Source organism: Camellia sinensis, chromosome 11, assembly GCF_055761805.1.
Source record: "Camellia sinensis isolate YWXY chromosome 11, ASM5576180v1, whole genome shotgun sequence".
In the NCBI taxonomy this organism is placed as follows: domain Eukaryota; kingdom Viridiplantae; phylum Streptophyta; class Magnoliopsida; order Ericales; family Theaceae; genus Camellia; species Camellia sinensis.
In genome coordinates, this window is record NC_138971.1 from 35,521,759 (window position 1) to 35,535,204 (window position 13,446).

General features: G+C 40.4%; 1 protein-coding gene across 1 annotated transcript; it reads right to left on the reverse strand.

Moving 5' to 3' along the window:
• Positions 1–9,635: 9,635 nt before the first annotated feature.
• On the reverse strand, positions 9,636–10,905 carry LOC145802260 (uncharacterized). Its single transcript, XM_082894941.1, has 3 exons — positions 10,501–10,905; positions 10,185–10,428; positions 9,636–10,114 (listed from the first exon to the last, which is right to left on the reverse strand). The coding sequence occupies exons 1-3, from the start codon at positions 10,903–10,905 to the stop codon at positions 9,636–9,638; spliced, it is 1,128 nt and encodes a 375-aa protein (XP_082751067.1).
• Positions 10,906–13,446: the final 2,541 nt, after the last annotated feature.

The following is a 13,446-nucleotide window of genomic DNA, read 5'->3' on the forward strand; positions in this document are numbered from 1 at the left end:
CTACCGAGCGTCTCTCCTCCAACTCTATTCGTCGGTAAGAGTTTGGGGACCGTGATCACCCTGCCCTCCACAGCCACTCCACAAGCTGATTCTTGCCGTGTTGGTAAGCGGACTTGGTTAGCTGATCCCTCAGTTGAGTTGGAGGCCGAGCTCAACGTCGAGCATGCTGCAACCGAGGTTGAACCGGTTCAAGCCTGGCAGACGAGGTTGAGATCCCGTGGAGGCCCTATCTTGATCAATGCTTCTGTAAAAGAGGACAAGGAACATCTCCTTGCCTTCGATCTTACCAAGTCCCTTCTTCTACTGGTGGACATGATAGGGACCAAGCATGTTCCCGACACCCGGCTTGTCAAGTTCGTGGTGAAATCAATGACGAGGGTAAGAGCTTCGAATTTTTATAATATTCCCAATTGTCTACTGTAGACACCCCATTTTTGACCGTCCTCAAGACTTGGGCGTCACCGTTTGAACACTCGGTGATCATCCATGTTCGTGTTCGTTTTGAGTTCCCGGAGGTCTCGGCTGTGCCCCTTGCCTCAGGATCTCTCAGCTCAGTTGTCTTGTGCTTGGTTGGACCAAACACTTGTTGGTTTTTGCTTTGGGAGGTAAGGAATGGCTTGTTGGCCGTCCCCACGCCTCACCGGCCATGGCTTGAGGCCACCGGCCATTGGTGATGGCCGGTCGGCACTTTGTGAGGTCGACCGACTATTTAGTTGGCCGATGGCCTCCTTTTCTGGCCGGTACCACATTTTTGCCTCTTGCAGGCATAATGCATGCCAGCTGTGCCAGCTGGAATGCATGGACCCTCCTCCCCATGCACGGGTGTGACTGTTTTGAACCTTTGACTCCTTTTGATCCAAACTTCTTCCCCTCCTTTGCTCAAGCTTCTTGAGGAAGCTTGACCCTTTGTCTTAGCTTCCTCAAGAAGCTTGCACCCTTAGCTTAGCTTCCCTTGGAAGACTTGACCCCTTTAGGATAGCTTCTCTTGGAAGCTTAGCCTTTTCCATTGTCTATATAAGGAGACCTCTCTTCTCTATTTGAGAGGTTCAGCAAAACCAGACCATAAATGATATATATTTGATATATATCACTCTCTCTCTCGATATCTCCCCCTCTCTCTTCATTTATATGTGTTTGAAGGCCTAAAAGTGTAGTTTGTTCTTAGTTTTGCACTAAAACACCTACTATTACACCATACTTCGACTTGGGAGGTGTTGAGAGGTTGTTCTTGGAGTTTTGCATTGGTTTTGGTCGTGAGGAAGAGGCTGAGGTTGCTGTTCTTCAATTGTTCTTCAAGGGTAACACTATTTGCTTTATATTTCCCAATCTTGCACTAGTTTTTAACCCACTTTGCATGCTGTTTTAGACTGTGTATAACTTGAAAAAGTCTTGTATTTGCATGCTTAAGATATTTCATTAGGGTCATTTTGTTGTTTGGGGTCGACCTCCCCCTCTTAGGCCTTGTTTGGCCCTTTTTGTGCTCTCTTTGTTAAGCCTTGAATACTATTGTGTTTTGGTTTTCTCACCACTGAAATCCAATGGATTTTCAGTGGTGATGAAGAGGGTTTGAGGTCTTGCATAGGGGAGGGACACCCCTCTCCCTTTGTCTCTCTTTTGGTTACATTTTTGGCTCATAAGGGTAGCATGCATGCTTAGTTACTTTTGGCTTCATTTCAGAGGCTTTTTGGGTGTTATTGGGTCATATTACATCTCTGTTTTGGTCAATTTATACCCCTTTGCATGCATGATATACTTTCTTTGCATTCCTCCTCTTTGCCTAGAAATGCATCTTGCCTTTAAGACCATCATGCATGCATGTTCTTGCCTAACTTTGTGAAGTTCTTGGTCATATTACATCATGCTTGAAGTCTGTTAGGCACTGATTTGATCATATTTTCCATGTTTGGTATAGCCTCTTTTCATTTTGGCTTGTGAGCCTTTAGTGTGTGAGTCATGAGCATGCTTGAGTTGGGTTGCTTTAGTGATTTGGAATCATTTCTCATGCCATTTTAGTCACTAATCCATGCTTGTATGTTTGCATTCATCATCCCTTTCATGCCTTGAAACGTTGTTCTTTTATGCCTTGAAATAGGTCTTGATGCATGCCTCTTGTCTTGTGTCCCTTAGCTGCCATATCAGTGGGTTTTAGGGGTCCTTTTTGTATGCTAAAACTTTGTTTTGTATTGAAAAGTTCATGCCATGTTTGCTTGGGGTAGGTGTTGAGTAATGCCCTCTTTTGTGCCCTTGAATGCCTTCAATATTACACCCATCCCCTAGGATGTTTTGGCATCATTCTTCGTATGCTTTTCAGAGTTTAACATGAGTATTTAATGTCCATGTATATCACCTTTGAGTGTTCTTGAGAGTAGCCTTCCATGCTTGGGTTTTTGGCTCATTGGTGTGCATGTTTGCATAAGCACTTGTTCATCATTTTTGGCACTTTTGGCCACTGTTTTGGGGTATGGCTGAGGCCTCCCATTTCAGTTTAAGACCATCCTTGTATATAGTTGCATACTTAGCATGTTGCATGTTGCATTCCATTAGTTGCATGCTTGCATTATGTCTTGTTTGCATGCTTGTATATTGTTTAGTTAGTTGCATCACATAGTCTTGTTGCATGCTTGATATGTTCATGTTTAGCTTGCATGAATAGGTAGCATGGCATTGCATTAGGTGCATTACTTTGCATTGTACATGGCATACATCGCATTGCACTTTGCTTGGTTTGGGGTGTCAAACCAAGTATGAGGGTTGAGAAGTGTTCGTACTTGAAGTGACGAAACACGTTTCATTTCTCGGTCGCTAATGCCCTTGATCTCAACATGATAGGGCATTGGTACTCATTTGTTTTGTTGCATGCATTTACATTAATTGGCAAACTTGGTGTCTTAGGCCATCATGCATTGGAATGCGTGATTGGTGGCCTGAGTACCAAGGGTCACACTCCCACGAGTCCATAGCATGATTGGGAGAGTGGCCATGCATACATTGCTTTGAATTTCCTTGCCATGTACTGTCTGCCCTCTGCTGCTGTCAAAAACAGGTTTCTGTAGGAAGAAATGGCCGACCGATCTTAAATTTCTAGCCGGTGGTGTAACTTTTGGCCGATAAGCCCATCCCCATGGCCGGTGAACTTGAATTGTGGCCGGTGACACCCCAGAGCACTCAGAGGGTGATTCAAAATGGGTCTGGGGACTTTCAGAATTTTCAAAGGAGCAAGGCAATGTAAACAGAGGCAACAGTGGCATGGCACGGGTTTCCGGGCGGGGCGAGTCGAGCATGCATCATCCTAGCATTCCGAGGCGGGGCTGTGGCCATCCTCTTTCTGCATTTAATTTGTTAATTAAATAGAAGATATGTAAAATTTAATTAGTCAGAAGGGTTAAGTATTTATTTGTTTTGTAATATTTATTCGGACCCTCCGAGCGAGGGCAATTGTGTAATAAGTGTGCGTGAGTGTGTGTATGTCTTCCAACCCCACGTCTTTCTTCCTTTTTATTTACTAGCTTTCAATGGTTAGTTCAGGGCATGTTTCAATTAGCATACTTATGATAACATGTTTGCATACATTCATTCGTTCTGCATGCACCGGGCTCGGCACATCATACTAACTGCATTTGTATTTCAATCCCAAATTGAATACGTGTTTGCTGTAGCATTTCACATGTCATTTTAGAATAGCCGAGCCTATTGTAGTTGCATTCCTGCATGTGATACATTAGGCATTTTTGTATAATTAGGACCATGCATGGATTTCTAGCATAGCTTATGTTTTGGCTTGGAGTACTCTGTAAGTCTTTTCGCTTCAGCATCCTTGCATGCGTGTGAGTGTTGTCATGACAGCATGCTTACCATGTGGCTAAATGCTTATGTGATATAACTGCTTGAATGCCTGTGGGTGAAGGTTGGATTGTTTGAGTTGGAACAACTTGTTGAAATCTGTGTTTTAGCCTACTCCCGAGTAGCAAATTTCAAACGTTCTCTAAACAAACGGATATACAATGCTTTGTTCCAAATTAAACGATTTAGTCTATAATTTTGTGTTACGTGCATCACTTAGTAATTCTAGCTAATTAATTGGAATAAGAACACATAACGTTTTCAAAACAAGATATCATGGTTAGTAGAGGCCGATCTTCGGATCGGGCGAGAGGGGGTGCTCATAGCTGACCTTCTCCAATCGTACCCAAGTTCCCAAGCTGAGGCAACTTTGGTGATGACGGACACGTGGCCTTAGGAAAACGAGTCAGGGTTTCCTAAATTCCCCCAAAATAAAATATTTAGGTGGCGACTCTGTATCTGGCAAAGCAGTCCATGTTTGGCACTTCTTTTCTAAAAATGTATTTTCCAAAACGATTTGCCGGATTTGAACTCTTTGGTTCAGATTAAGAACCGTGACGATTTGAGAGTACAAACTGTAGTGAGCCCATAATGAACAGAACGGGACCCATCCTCCCAGGGCGTTCGGGGACGTCTACATCTACCAAGTTTTATTTGTTGCTCGGTCTAACACTGTTCTAGTTTTCTGCAGTCTATTCAGAAGACCCACCTTGTCATGGACCGCATTACCAGCTTGCGGCAAAAAGTACCGAACTGAACATTGCCGGGAAGCATGTCTCGGCTAAGCTGGGCCAAGCTAAGGCGTCCCTTGAGATCGCCAATGCTGACAATGCCAGGCTTCTTGGCCAGCTTGGCAGGGCCGATCAAGAAGGAGACTCTTTGAAGGCCGAGCTAGAGGCTGCAAAGAAAGCTAGGCAAGAGGCCGTGGACGAGGCCAACAACCTCGGCTTCAAGGAGGCTAAAGGCAACTACACCTAGTAGATTGAAGCCACAAAGGACATCTTTTTCAAGTCAAGCTGGAAGGCTACTTGTGAAAAACTTGGATAAGGATTTGAGACCGAGGTGTTCACCTCTCCTCCCCCTGCCTTCTTGCCGATCTATATAGTACCTTATGCTAATAAAGTCTTCAACTCGCTGCAAGAAGAGGCCGAGGTAGATGTCGAGGAGGAGACCGGCGAAAAAGAAATGACGGCCGTGGTCGATCTAGAGGCTGCAACGGAAGGAACTAGAGATGAATTCATTGACCTCTCCCCCTTAGCCTAGATTTATACCCTTTCTTGCTTTCATTTTTGAAATCTTTTGTAATCGGGCTACTGGCCCCAACTTTTGTACTTACAAGCTCAATCAATGAAAAAATTTTATTTGCTTATGCTTGCTATGTATGTTGTATTTCGTCTTTCCATCGAGCAAAATCATTTCGACTAAAACTTAGAGTTGGATAATTCATCAACTCTAATGGCCGAGCAAAATTACCTCGGCTAAAGTCTAGAGTTGAACAATTCATCAACTCTTTTAGCCAAGAAAAATCATCTCGGTTAAGAACCTAGAGTTGAACAAATCATCAACTCTAATGGCTGAGCAAAATTACCTTAACTAAAAGTCCTGAGTTGAACAATTCGTCAACTTTTTTCGCCGAGCAAAATCATATTGGTTAAGAACCTAGAGTTGAGGAAATCACCAACTCTAATGGCCTAGCAAAATTACCTCGGCTAAAAGTCCTGAGTTGAACAATTCATCAACTCTTTTAGCCAAGCAAAATCATCTCGGTTAAGAGCCTAGAGTTGAACAAATCATCAACTCTAGTGGCCAAGCAAAATTACCTCGGCTAAAAGTCCAGAGTTGAACAACTCATCAACTCTTTTAGCCGAGCAAAATGATCTCAGTTAAGAACCTAGAGTTGAGGAAATCATCAACTCTAATGGTCGAGTAAAATTACCTCGGCTAAAAGTCCGGAGTTGAACAATTCATCGACTCTTTTAGCCGAGCAAAATCATCTTGGTTAAGAACCTAGAGTTGAACAAATCATCAACTCTAGTGGCAAAGGAAAATTACCTCGGCTAAAAGTCCAGAGTTGAACAATTCATCAACTCTTTTAGCCGAGCAAAATCGTCTTGGTTAAGAACCTAAAGTTGAACAAATCATCAACTCTAACGGCCAATCAAAATTACCTCGGCTAAAAGTCCTGAGTTGAACAATTCATTAACTCTTTTAGCCGGGCAAAACCACCTCGGTTGGGAGACAGTTGCCCCTAGTTCATTGTAATCCATTAACCATGATACATCTTCTAGGTACAGTAACTCATTGCAATTTGCATAGCTGTCATAAATTCACATATTGATGGAAAGAATTACATCGGTAAAAGGTGGGGAAAGCGTGTTCCTTACGAAAAATTATAACCAAAGATTGAAACTAAAAATAATAACACTTCAGATTGGCTGCGTTCCATGGCCGAGGTATAGCTTTGCCGTCCAAGTCTTCAAGATGTTATACCCCTTTGCCTGCCAGACCGGTTATCTTGTAAGGCCATTCCTAGTTTATCCCTAGCTTCCCTTCGCCTGGTACCAGAGTGTTGCCATCACCTTCCTCAAGACCCAATCTCCGACCTTGAATGGTCTGCGGTGACTGTTTTGTTATACTTTTTGGACAGTTCTTGTTGGTATGCTGCGACATGGATCAACACCTTTTCTCAGCATTCTTCTGCAAGGTTTAATTTTAGGGCAATGGCTTCAGTGTTCAAGTCGGGATAAAAAATTTCACTGCGGATGGTGGGCATACTGATCTCCAATGGGATGACTGCCTCCATGCCATATGCCAAGGCGAATGGTGTCTCCCCAATCGAGTGTCTTGGTGTTGTTCAGTATGCTCAGAGGACATTTGGAACTTCCTCGATCCACTTTCCTTTGGCTTTCTCTAGCCTTTTCTTTAACCCATCCAGAATGGTTTTGTTTGATACTTCGGCTTGGCCATTGGACTGAGGGTAGGCCGGTGTGGAATTATAAAATTCTATCTGTAGTTCCTCACAAAATCTCCTGACTAGCCATCCATCAAATTGGGTGCCATTGTTGGAGATCAAAGCCTTGGGGACTCTAAACCGCGTTATCATATTCTGCCAGACAAACTTCTTATAGTGATTCTGATTTTGATCCATTACTTACTGTATTCCGGACTTGGGTTGGTATGGTTTTGAACAGCTATTCTTATCTCTTTCCCTTGTCTTCCCTTTCATTTTGGTTATTGGGTTGTAATTGTGCGTTTGGGATAGGTTGGTTGTTTGTATTTCAAAACCTGTGTTGCCCTGATTTTCGCCTTTTCGCTCGAGCGGCATTCTCACGTTCGAGCAGGCTTCATAAATATGCTCCTTCGCTTGAGCAAAATTCCTCAACCCTCAGTATTTCTTTTTGCAAGTTTGAAATACTGGAAGTATGCATCGGACGTTCTAGCATCTACTTTCACGCTTGAGTAGGGACCTTTGTCCGTAAAACTTCTAAATGCGTGCATTCCACGCTCGAGCAGGCTTCACAAATTTGCTCCTCTGCTCGAGCGAAATTCGTCAACCCTCAGTATTTCTTTTTGTAGGTCTGAAATACTGGAAGTATGCATCGGATGTTCAAGCGTCCACTTTCACGCTCGAGCACGGACCTTCGTCTGTAAAACTTCTGAATGCGTGCATTCTACGCTCGAGCGGAACCTTGTGTCTGACGCTCGAGCGGGGCTTTCCATGCTCGAGCAAACTACGTGTATAATAGTTCGTGAGGATGATGTTTTGAACCACTTTTTCATCTCTCTCTCTCTCTAAAACTTTCCAAAGAGCTTTTTATTGAGCCTCTCTCTCTTGAATTCGCCTTCTCTCTTAGATTTCATCTAGATCCATTGGTCTTTTCACCATTGTGTCATTGACAAAAAGATGGAGCTTATCAAGATTTACATTTTGATCCAAATAGAAGTGGGTTTCGGCACTCTTGGAGTTTCTCTCTTGTGTGGTTCATCTTCTTCCTTTGAGGTAGGGATCTTTCTACAACTTTTTATGATATTTAGCTTAGTTATTGCCTTTTGTGTAAGAATGGTGTGATTTGGGGTGTTTTAAACAAACCTAGGGTTTGTAGCATAAAGTGTAAAGAGGGGTTTTGGGTGTAGATGAAATTAATGTTTGTGGGGTTTGAAAATTACGTTGTACTATGTCTAATTTGATGATTTTGGCACTTGGATAATATTTGGGAAAAGGGGGAAATTGCCCTAATTGGATTAAACTATTATTTGCACAAATAATTAGATTTGGCATTGAAAATGTGAAATTGAGAGGGTGTTGATGTGAATGATGGGATTGATTATGTATTATTTCATTCTTTGGTAGTTTCGAGTAAACTATCTATTATGAGATTTTATATCTGTTTAGAAATAACTGTATTGGGCTATTGGTGGAGGATAACTATGATTGTTGTAGAAATTGCATGCGGATTAGGTGAATTGAAACTAATCACTTGTGCTTGTCATTGAATGTGACTATATTTATATACATTGTATATGTATGGTTATGTAGGAGTGAAAAGAGGATATACTCTACTGTTTGAGTTTGTGTTTAAATATATTGTGGGTGTTTGGGAAGTGGGTTTTTTTTAGGTTTTTTTGTGGTTTGACTATTTTAGTAGGGTATTTTAGTTTGTGTTTGGGAAGATGGGATGTATTTTTTAGGGATTATTGTATTGGAAAAATGTGCTTGAAATGATAGTGGAATGTAAATTGACCAAATTGCCCCTATTGATATTTAATTGAAATATTTGTTAATGTCCACATGGCCACCATTTATACGAAATTACAAATTAAAGTAGAATTTCCATGTGGCCACCGTTGCAATATCTCTGACTTTTGGTGCAAACAATTGTTTGCAAAATAAATTAAAATGAATTAATTAAGTTGCTGCTAGTTTGCCATATTAAAATTAATTAAAATTTTTATTGAATTGAAAATTGTATCTATTTCTCCAAAAAATTAAAAACATTTGTTTGGAAACATTTATTTTAATTTTCACATATAAAAATTAATTAAAATTTTGTTTGGTTTGGGGAATTTGCAAAAAAAAAAAAAATCACTTTCTATCTCTTATACATCAATCAATCACTTTTTCTCACTCCTCTCTCATTCTCAATCACTTTTTCTTTCACACACATCTACTCAACTACAATAAAATTATTTTCACAACTCTTGTACTCCAAAATTAGTTCAAAAATATACGACCAAACAAACCAACTAAATTTGTAAACTCTTTCCCCATCATTAATTTTCAAAATTTATCTCTCAAAACAAAACCATGCAAGTCTTAAGTTTTTATTCGAATATTTTTTTGTTCCCAAATATTTGTATCTTCTTAAAAATTAATGAAAAATATACTACGAATTTTCTATTTTGATTTATGTTTGAAATTCATTACTACTACGAAATATACAATGACGACAATTGCTATTTTAAAAAAAATAAAAAATTCAGAAAGGGGAAATGGTGAATTTTAGATAATTTAGTTAAGTAAGAAAATAAAATTTTACAAAAATAGACAAATGTGGTTACCAAATTCGGCGTTTACTTATACAAACAGTTAATAAAAATAAAACAAAAAATTACACAAGCAATCTACATTTAAATAGTAAATGATAAGATGTAGTACTTAAAAAAATTTAAATTTTGCAACATACTTGCATTGTCCTTACACGAATTACAAATTTAAATAATTTGTTACAGTCACATTGCAATGCGGAAATAGAAATTGAAAATTACACAAACATACAAGTTAGATAACAAGCATTTCACAATAGTCCTTGATTTTGTATGTGAAACAAATGGTTACGGATGTGCACGCGAACTATGGCCATATCTACATCCGTATCCCCAACCATGAGGCCATCATCCATATTTTGTCCTCCTTCCGCGGCGGGCATGTCATCTGGAATTGAGGAATAACTGACATGTTGGTTATGTGCATTAGCAGTTATCTCGTGCCTACGGATGAAATTGTGTAAGGCCATTGACGCACCAACCAATGGCACCTGCACGATTGCAAAATCACAGTCGAGCACGTCGTTCAAGAACTTCCAGTGCAATTTCCACACTCCAAATGTTCTTTCCACCGCGCTCCTCAATGATGTGTGTGCCTCGTTAAACAATTCTCTTGGGTTATCGGGTCGTCCACGATCTTGGAACTGGGCTTGGTGATAACGAGGATTTTTGTATGGTGCCAAATACCCCTTCTTGTTTGTATATCCCGCATCCACAAGGTAATATTTACCTACATTTGGTCAATCAATTTAAGATTTTCAACAAAATTAATAATGAGTACTTAATTTCAAATGTGTTACCTTCTTGCGGGTGCAGGAACGGTGCATGTTCGTTCGCAATTATTTTGTTGAAGATGTGACTGTCATGCATGCTTCCTTCCCGACCACAAGATATGAAAATGAAGCACATGTCGAAGTCGCATACTGCTAGTATGTTTTGGGTTGGATATCCTTTCCGACCGTAATATGTGCCGGCATCACGGGCAAGCAACACAGCTTCTACATGAGTACCGTCCAATGCTCCAATACAATGTTGCACCCATAACTGTCATTTTATGAGGTTCACATACATTACATAAAATGAAAAGTAATTGACAACGGCAACTAATATGCTAACCTTGAAAGGCATGTATTTCCCTCTGGATCGCAAATATGGATGCCTATTATTTTGATCTCTGGTGGGCTTACAATGCACTTCTGTGAACAACTTCATTGCTTCCAACACTGCATGGAAATGTTGCGACATAGTTTCTCCCGAGTGTTGGAATTGTTCTTGAATTTTTCGATTAGTGTAGCCGTCCAACATGTGGATGAACATCGCAACACTTTCTTCAATGTGTAATCCATGGGGTCTTGTAGGTACCCATAAACCGAAGTCGCTTCGCAATGTGTCACACAATGCTTGAAACACATACAGCGGCATATGCAAATTTTGTTCACCCCTGCCTACGTGCCCATCAAATAATTCTTGAATCCAAGCACGACCGGTCAGAATAGAAGTTCGGCATGGGATCTTCTCCATGTACTTCAGGTAATATTCCATTGCATGTTGCGCAGCATCACCGATTACGCTGTTTTGTAGGTCTTCTTATTCCTCAGTCTATTCGATGATTACATCATCGTAATTTCTATAGTTGCTACTTTCAACTTTCCATATTATTTGTTGATGACTCCTACAATGCACACAATACACAGAACAATTATCCACTTGTAAACTAAGCACATTTGGACCATTAAAGTTCAACCATAAAAGTGGAACACATCAACTATCCATTACATTACATTCAACCATTAAAGTGAGCAATGCTAACAAAGTAAAGGTTACACCATGATCCCATATTGCGTAAGACAAAAGTAGGTAACTAAAACAAAAGTAAAGTAACAGTAACTACAATGCAGTGCAAACACACAAAAAAACAAAACAAATAAAAAAAGATACCCACAGAACTAGCCCACAAAAACCACACTACAACAAAACCAAACAAGTCCCATTTTTGAGTGAAAGACCAAACCCAAGTACTCATAGGCCTTTTGAAGCCTGCAATGTCGCAAGCCAATCAACTACATTCTCATCATCTGGCATGCACATCAATATTTCCCAATAATCTGCGTTCTCTAACGCAATGCAGGTGAAATAGAACAGGAGGGTACTGATGAAGTCTAGGATAGCCATAAGCCATTGCATACATGGCTCAATGCCATACTTCTGCGATGCACCAGTTTCGTGCCTGACCGTTTGGTGCTTCTGTGCTTGAACCGCCTTAGACAGATTAAAACTATCCGCAAGCATCGATGCTCCACTAGAGATCTTCTTCAACTTTCCACTAGTGTTACCTCACTTTTTCCTCTTTGTCCCGGGGTCTGCTTCTTCAAGGTGGACGGTGGGGGAGTTTGGAGGTGAGTTAATGACTAGTCTGTATGGCTCAGTAAATGGTACCAACCCAGGAGAGTCCACTGAGTCAGATTCACCTTCACCAACATTCAGAACCTTCTCCCTCGGCGTCCAATGATGTTTGCCAATCACAGTTGCACCGGTGAATACTTTGCGTATCAACTCTTCATGCTCCAATGGTTTCGTCTTGAATTTGTAAGCGATCTTGTTTGTCTGCAAATAAAAAATCAAATTAGAATTTCATTTTGTTCATCACAGTGACATGGGACAATCAACGAACAACTTACTTTCGCTTACATGTGTGTACAAAATTAAAGGGGCTAGTTTCATATAAGTTAAATGTAGTTACTTTTTTATGTTGTACAATGTTCAAATTTGTAGTTATTTTGGATTGAAAGGTTTTGGAGTTAACGTAACGTACATATGTGAAAAGTTTACGACCAATAATGAATAATAACAAGTACAAGTTGGCATTAAACTTTCAGGACTTATTACGTAAAATAAAATATATGTTGGTACATACCGATTTAAGATTGTCCCACCACTCTTCCGACGCTATGAACAACCCGGTTTCCCTGTCATACCCAATGCCAGTCACACCCTTACTGCTATCCATCAACTTGTTCCAACCTGCCATTCCTTTTTCAAACTGCTATAATTGTTCTTCAGCTGTGTAATTTCATGATGTCTACCCGTGCACTTAGTGAATTTTAGTGCAATTTCGTTATACCCTGTTTGGGTTATGGTTGTACCTACCCACTAGCTTGCGAATATTGCATCCCTAACACACTGTAGGAAGATTTCTGTCGCTGCACTATCCTAGTTCGCCTTATGTGCATGATCAAAGTCATCAACAATTCCTTCGATACCTGATGGGCCAACCCCTTTATTCTTAGACAGGGTGCAAAGGGACGACCGTGTTGCAGCCATTCGACTAATGTGAGAGGACGTATTGTATACATTAGAACCCAATTGATGAATACATTTCAAACAATAAACTATGAACCATATGGAAAAGACAACTTCCACAAAGTTTATCAAAAGTATACGATAATTACTAACAACATATAGCGTTTACATACAAACGATCACAATGTAGTTACTTGTTCAAAATAGTACTTCTTCAAAACAATACTTATGTACAAGGCTAATGATTTATGGGGTTTACATTCGCAATAATAAGATGATGACCATGATGCACAACACACAAATCACCGTTTTCATTACACGCAATGTATTAAAAATGTGCACGACATCAGCCCATAGCTGTATGACATCGGTTGACCCAGAGTCATGGTCGGGGCTCCGTCTCCCTGATTCATCACACCAGCCAATCCAATTAACACATTGCTGATGAGTAAGAAACGTAAAACATTTATGAGTTATGGGAATTACAGTGTGCAAACATATGGAGTGACAAATAATCATTTGTTACAACTCACCACGGGCCGGGGGCAAACATAATATGCACGACCAGGATTTTTGTGAGATCTAAATACCTTCACAAAACAATGGCCATAGCCATAAGGACACATGTGTTGTGGCCATGTTGACGTGGAAAAAGAGGAAGCCATATTACTACACATAGACCAAGCACATAACTACAACAACACCACATATTGGGGTTATGATTGCGATACACGTATATTCGCTAAAATGTAACAGTTAATT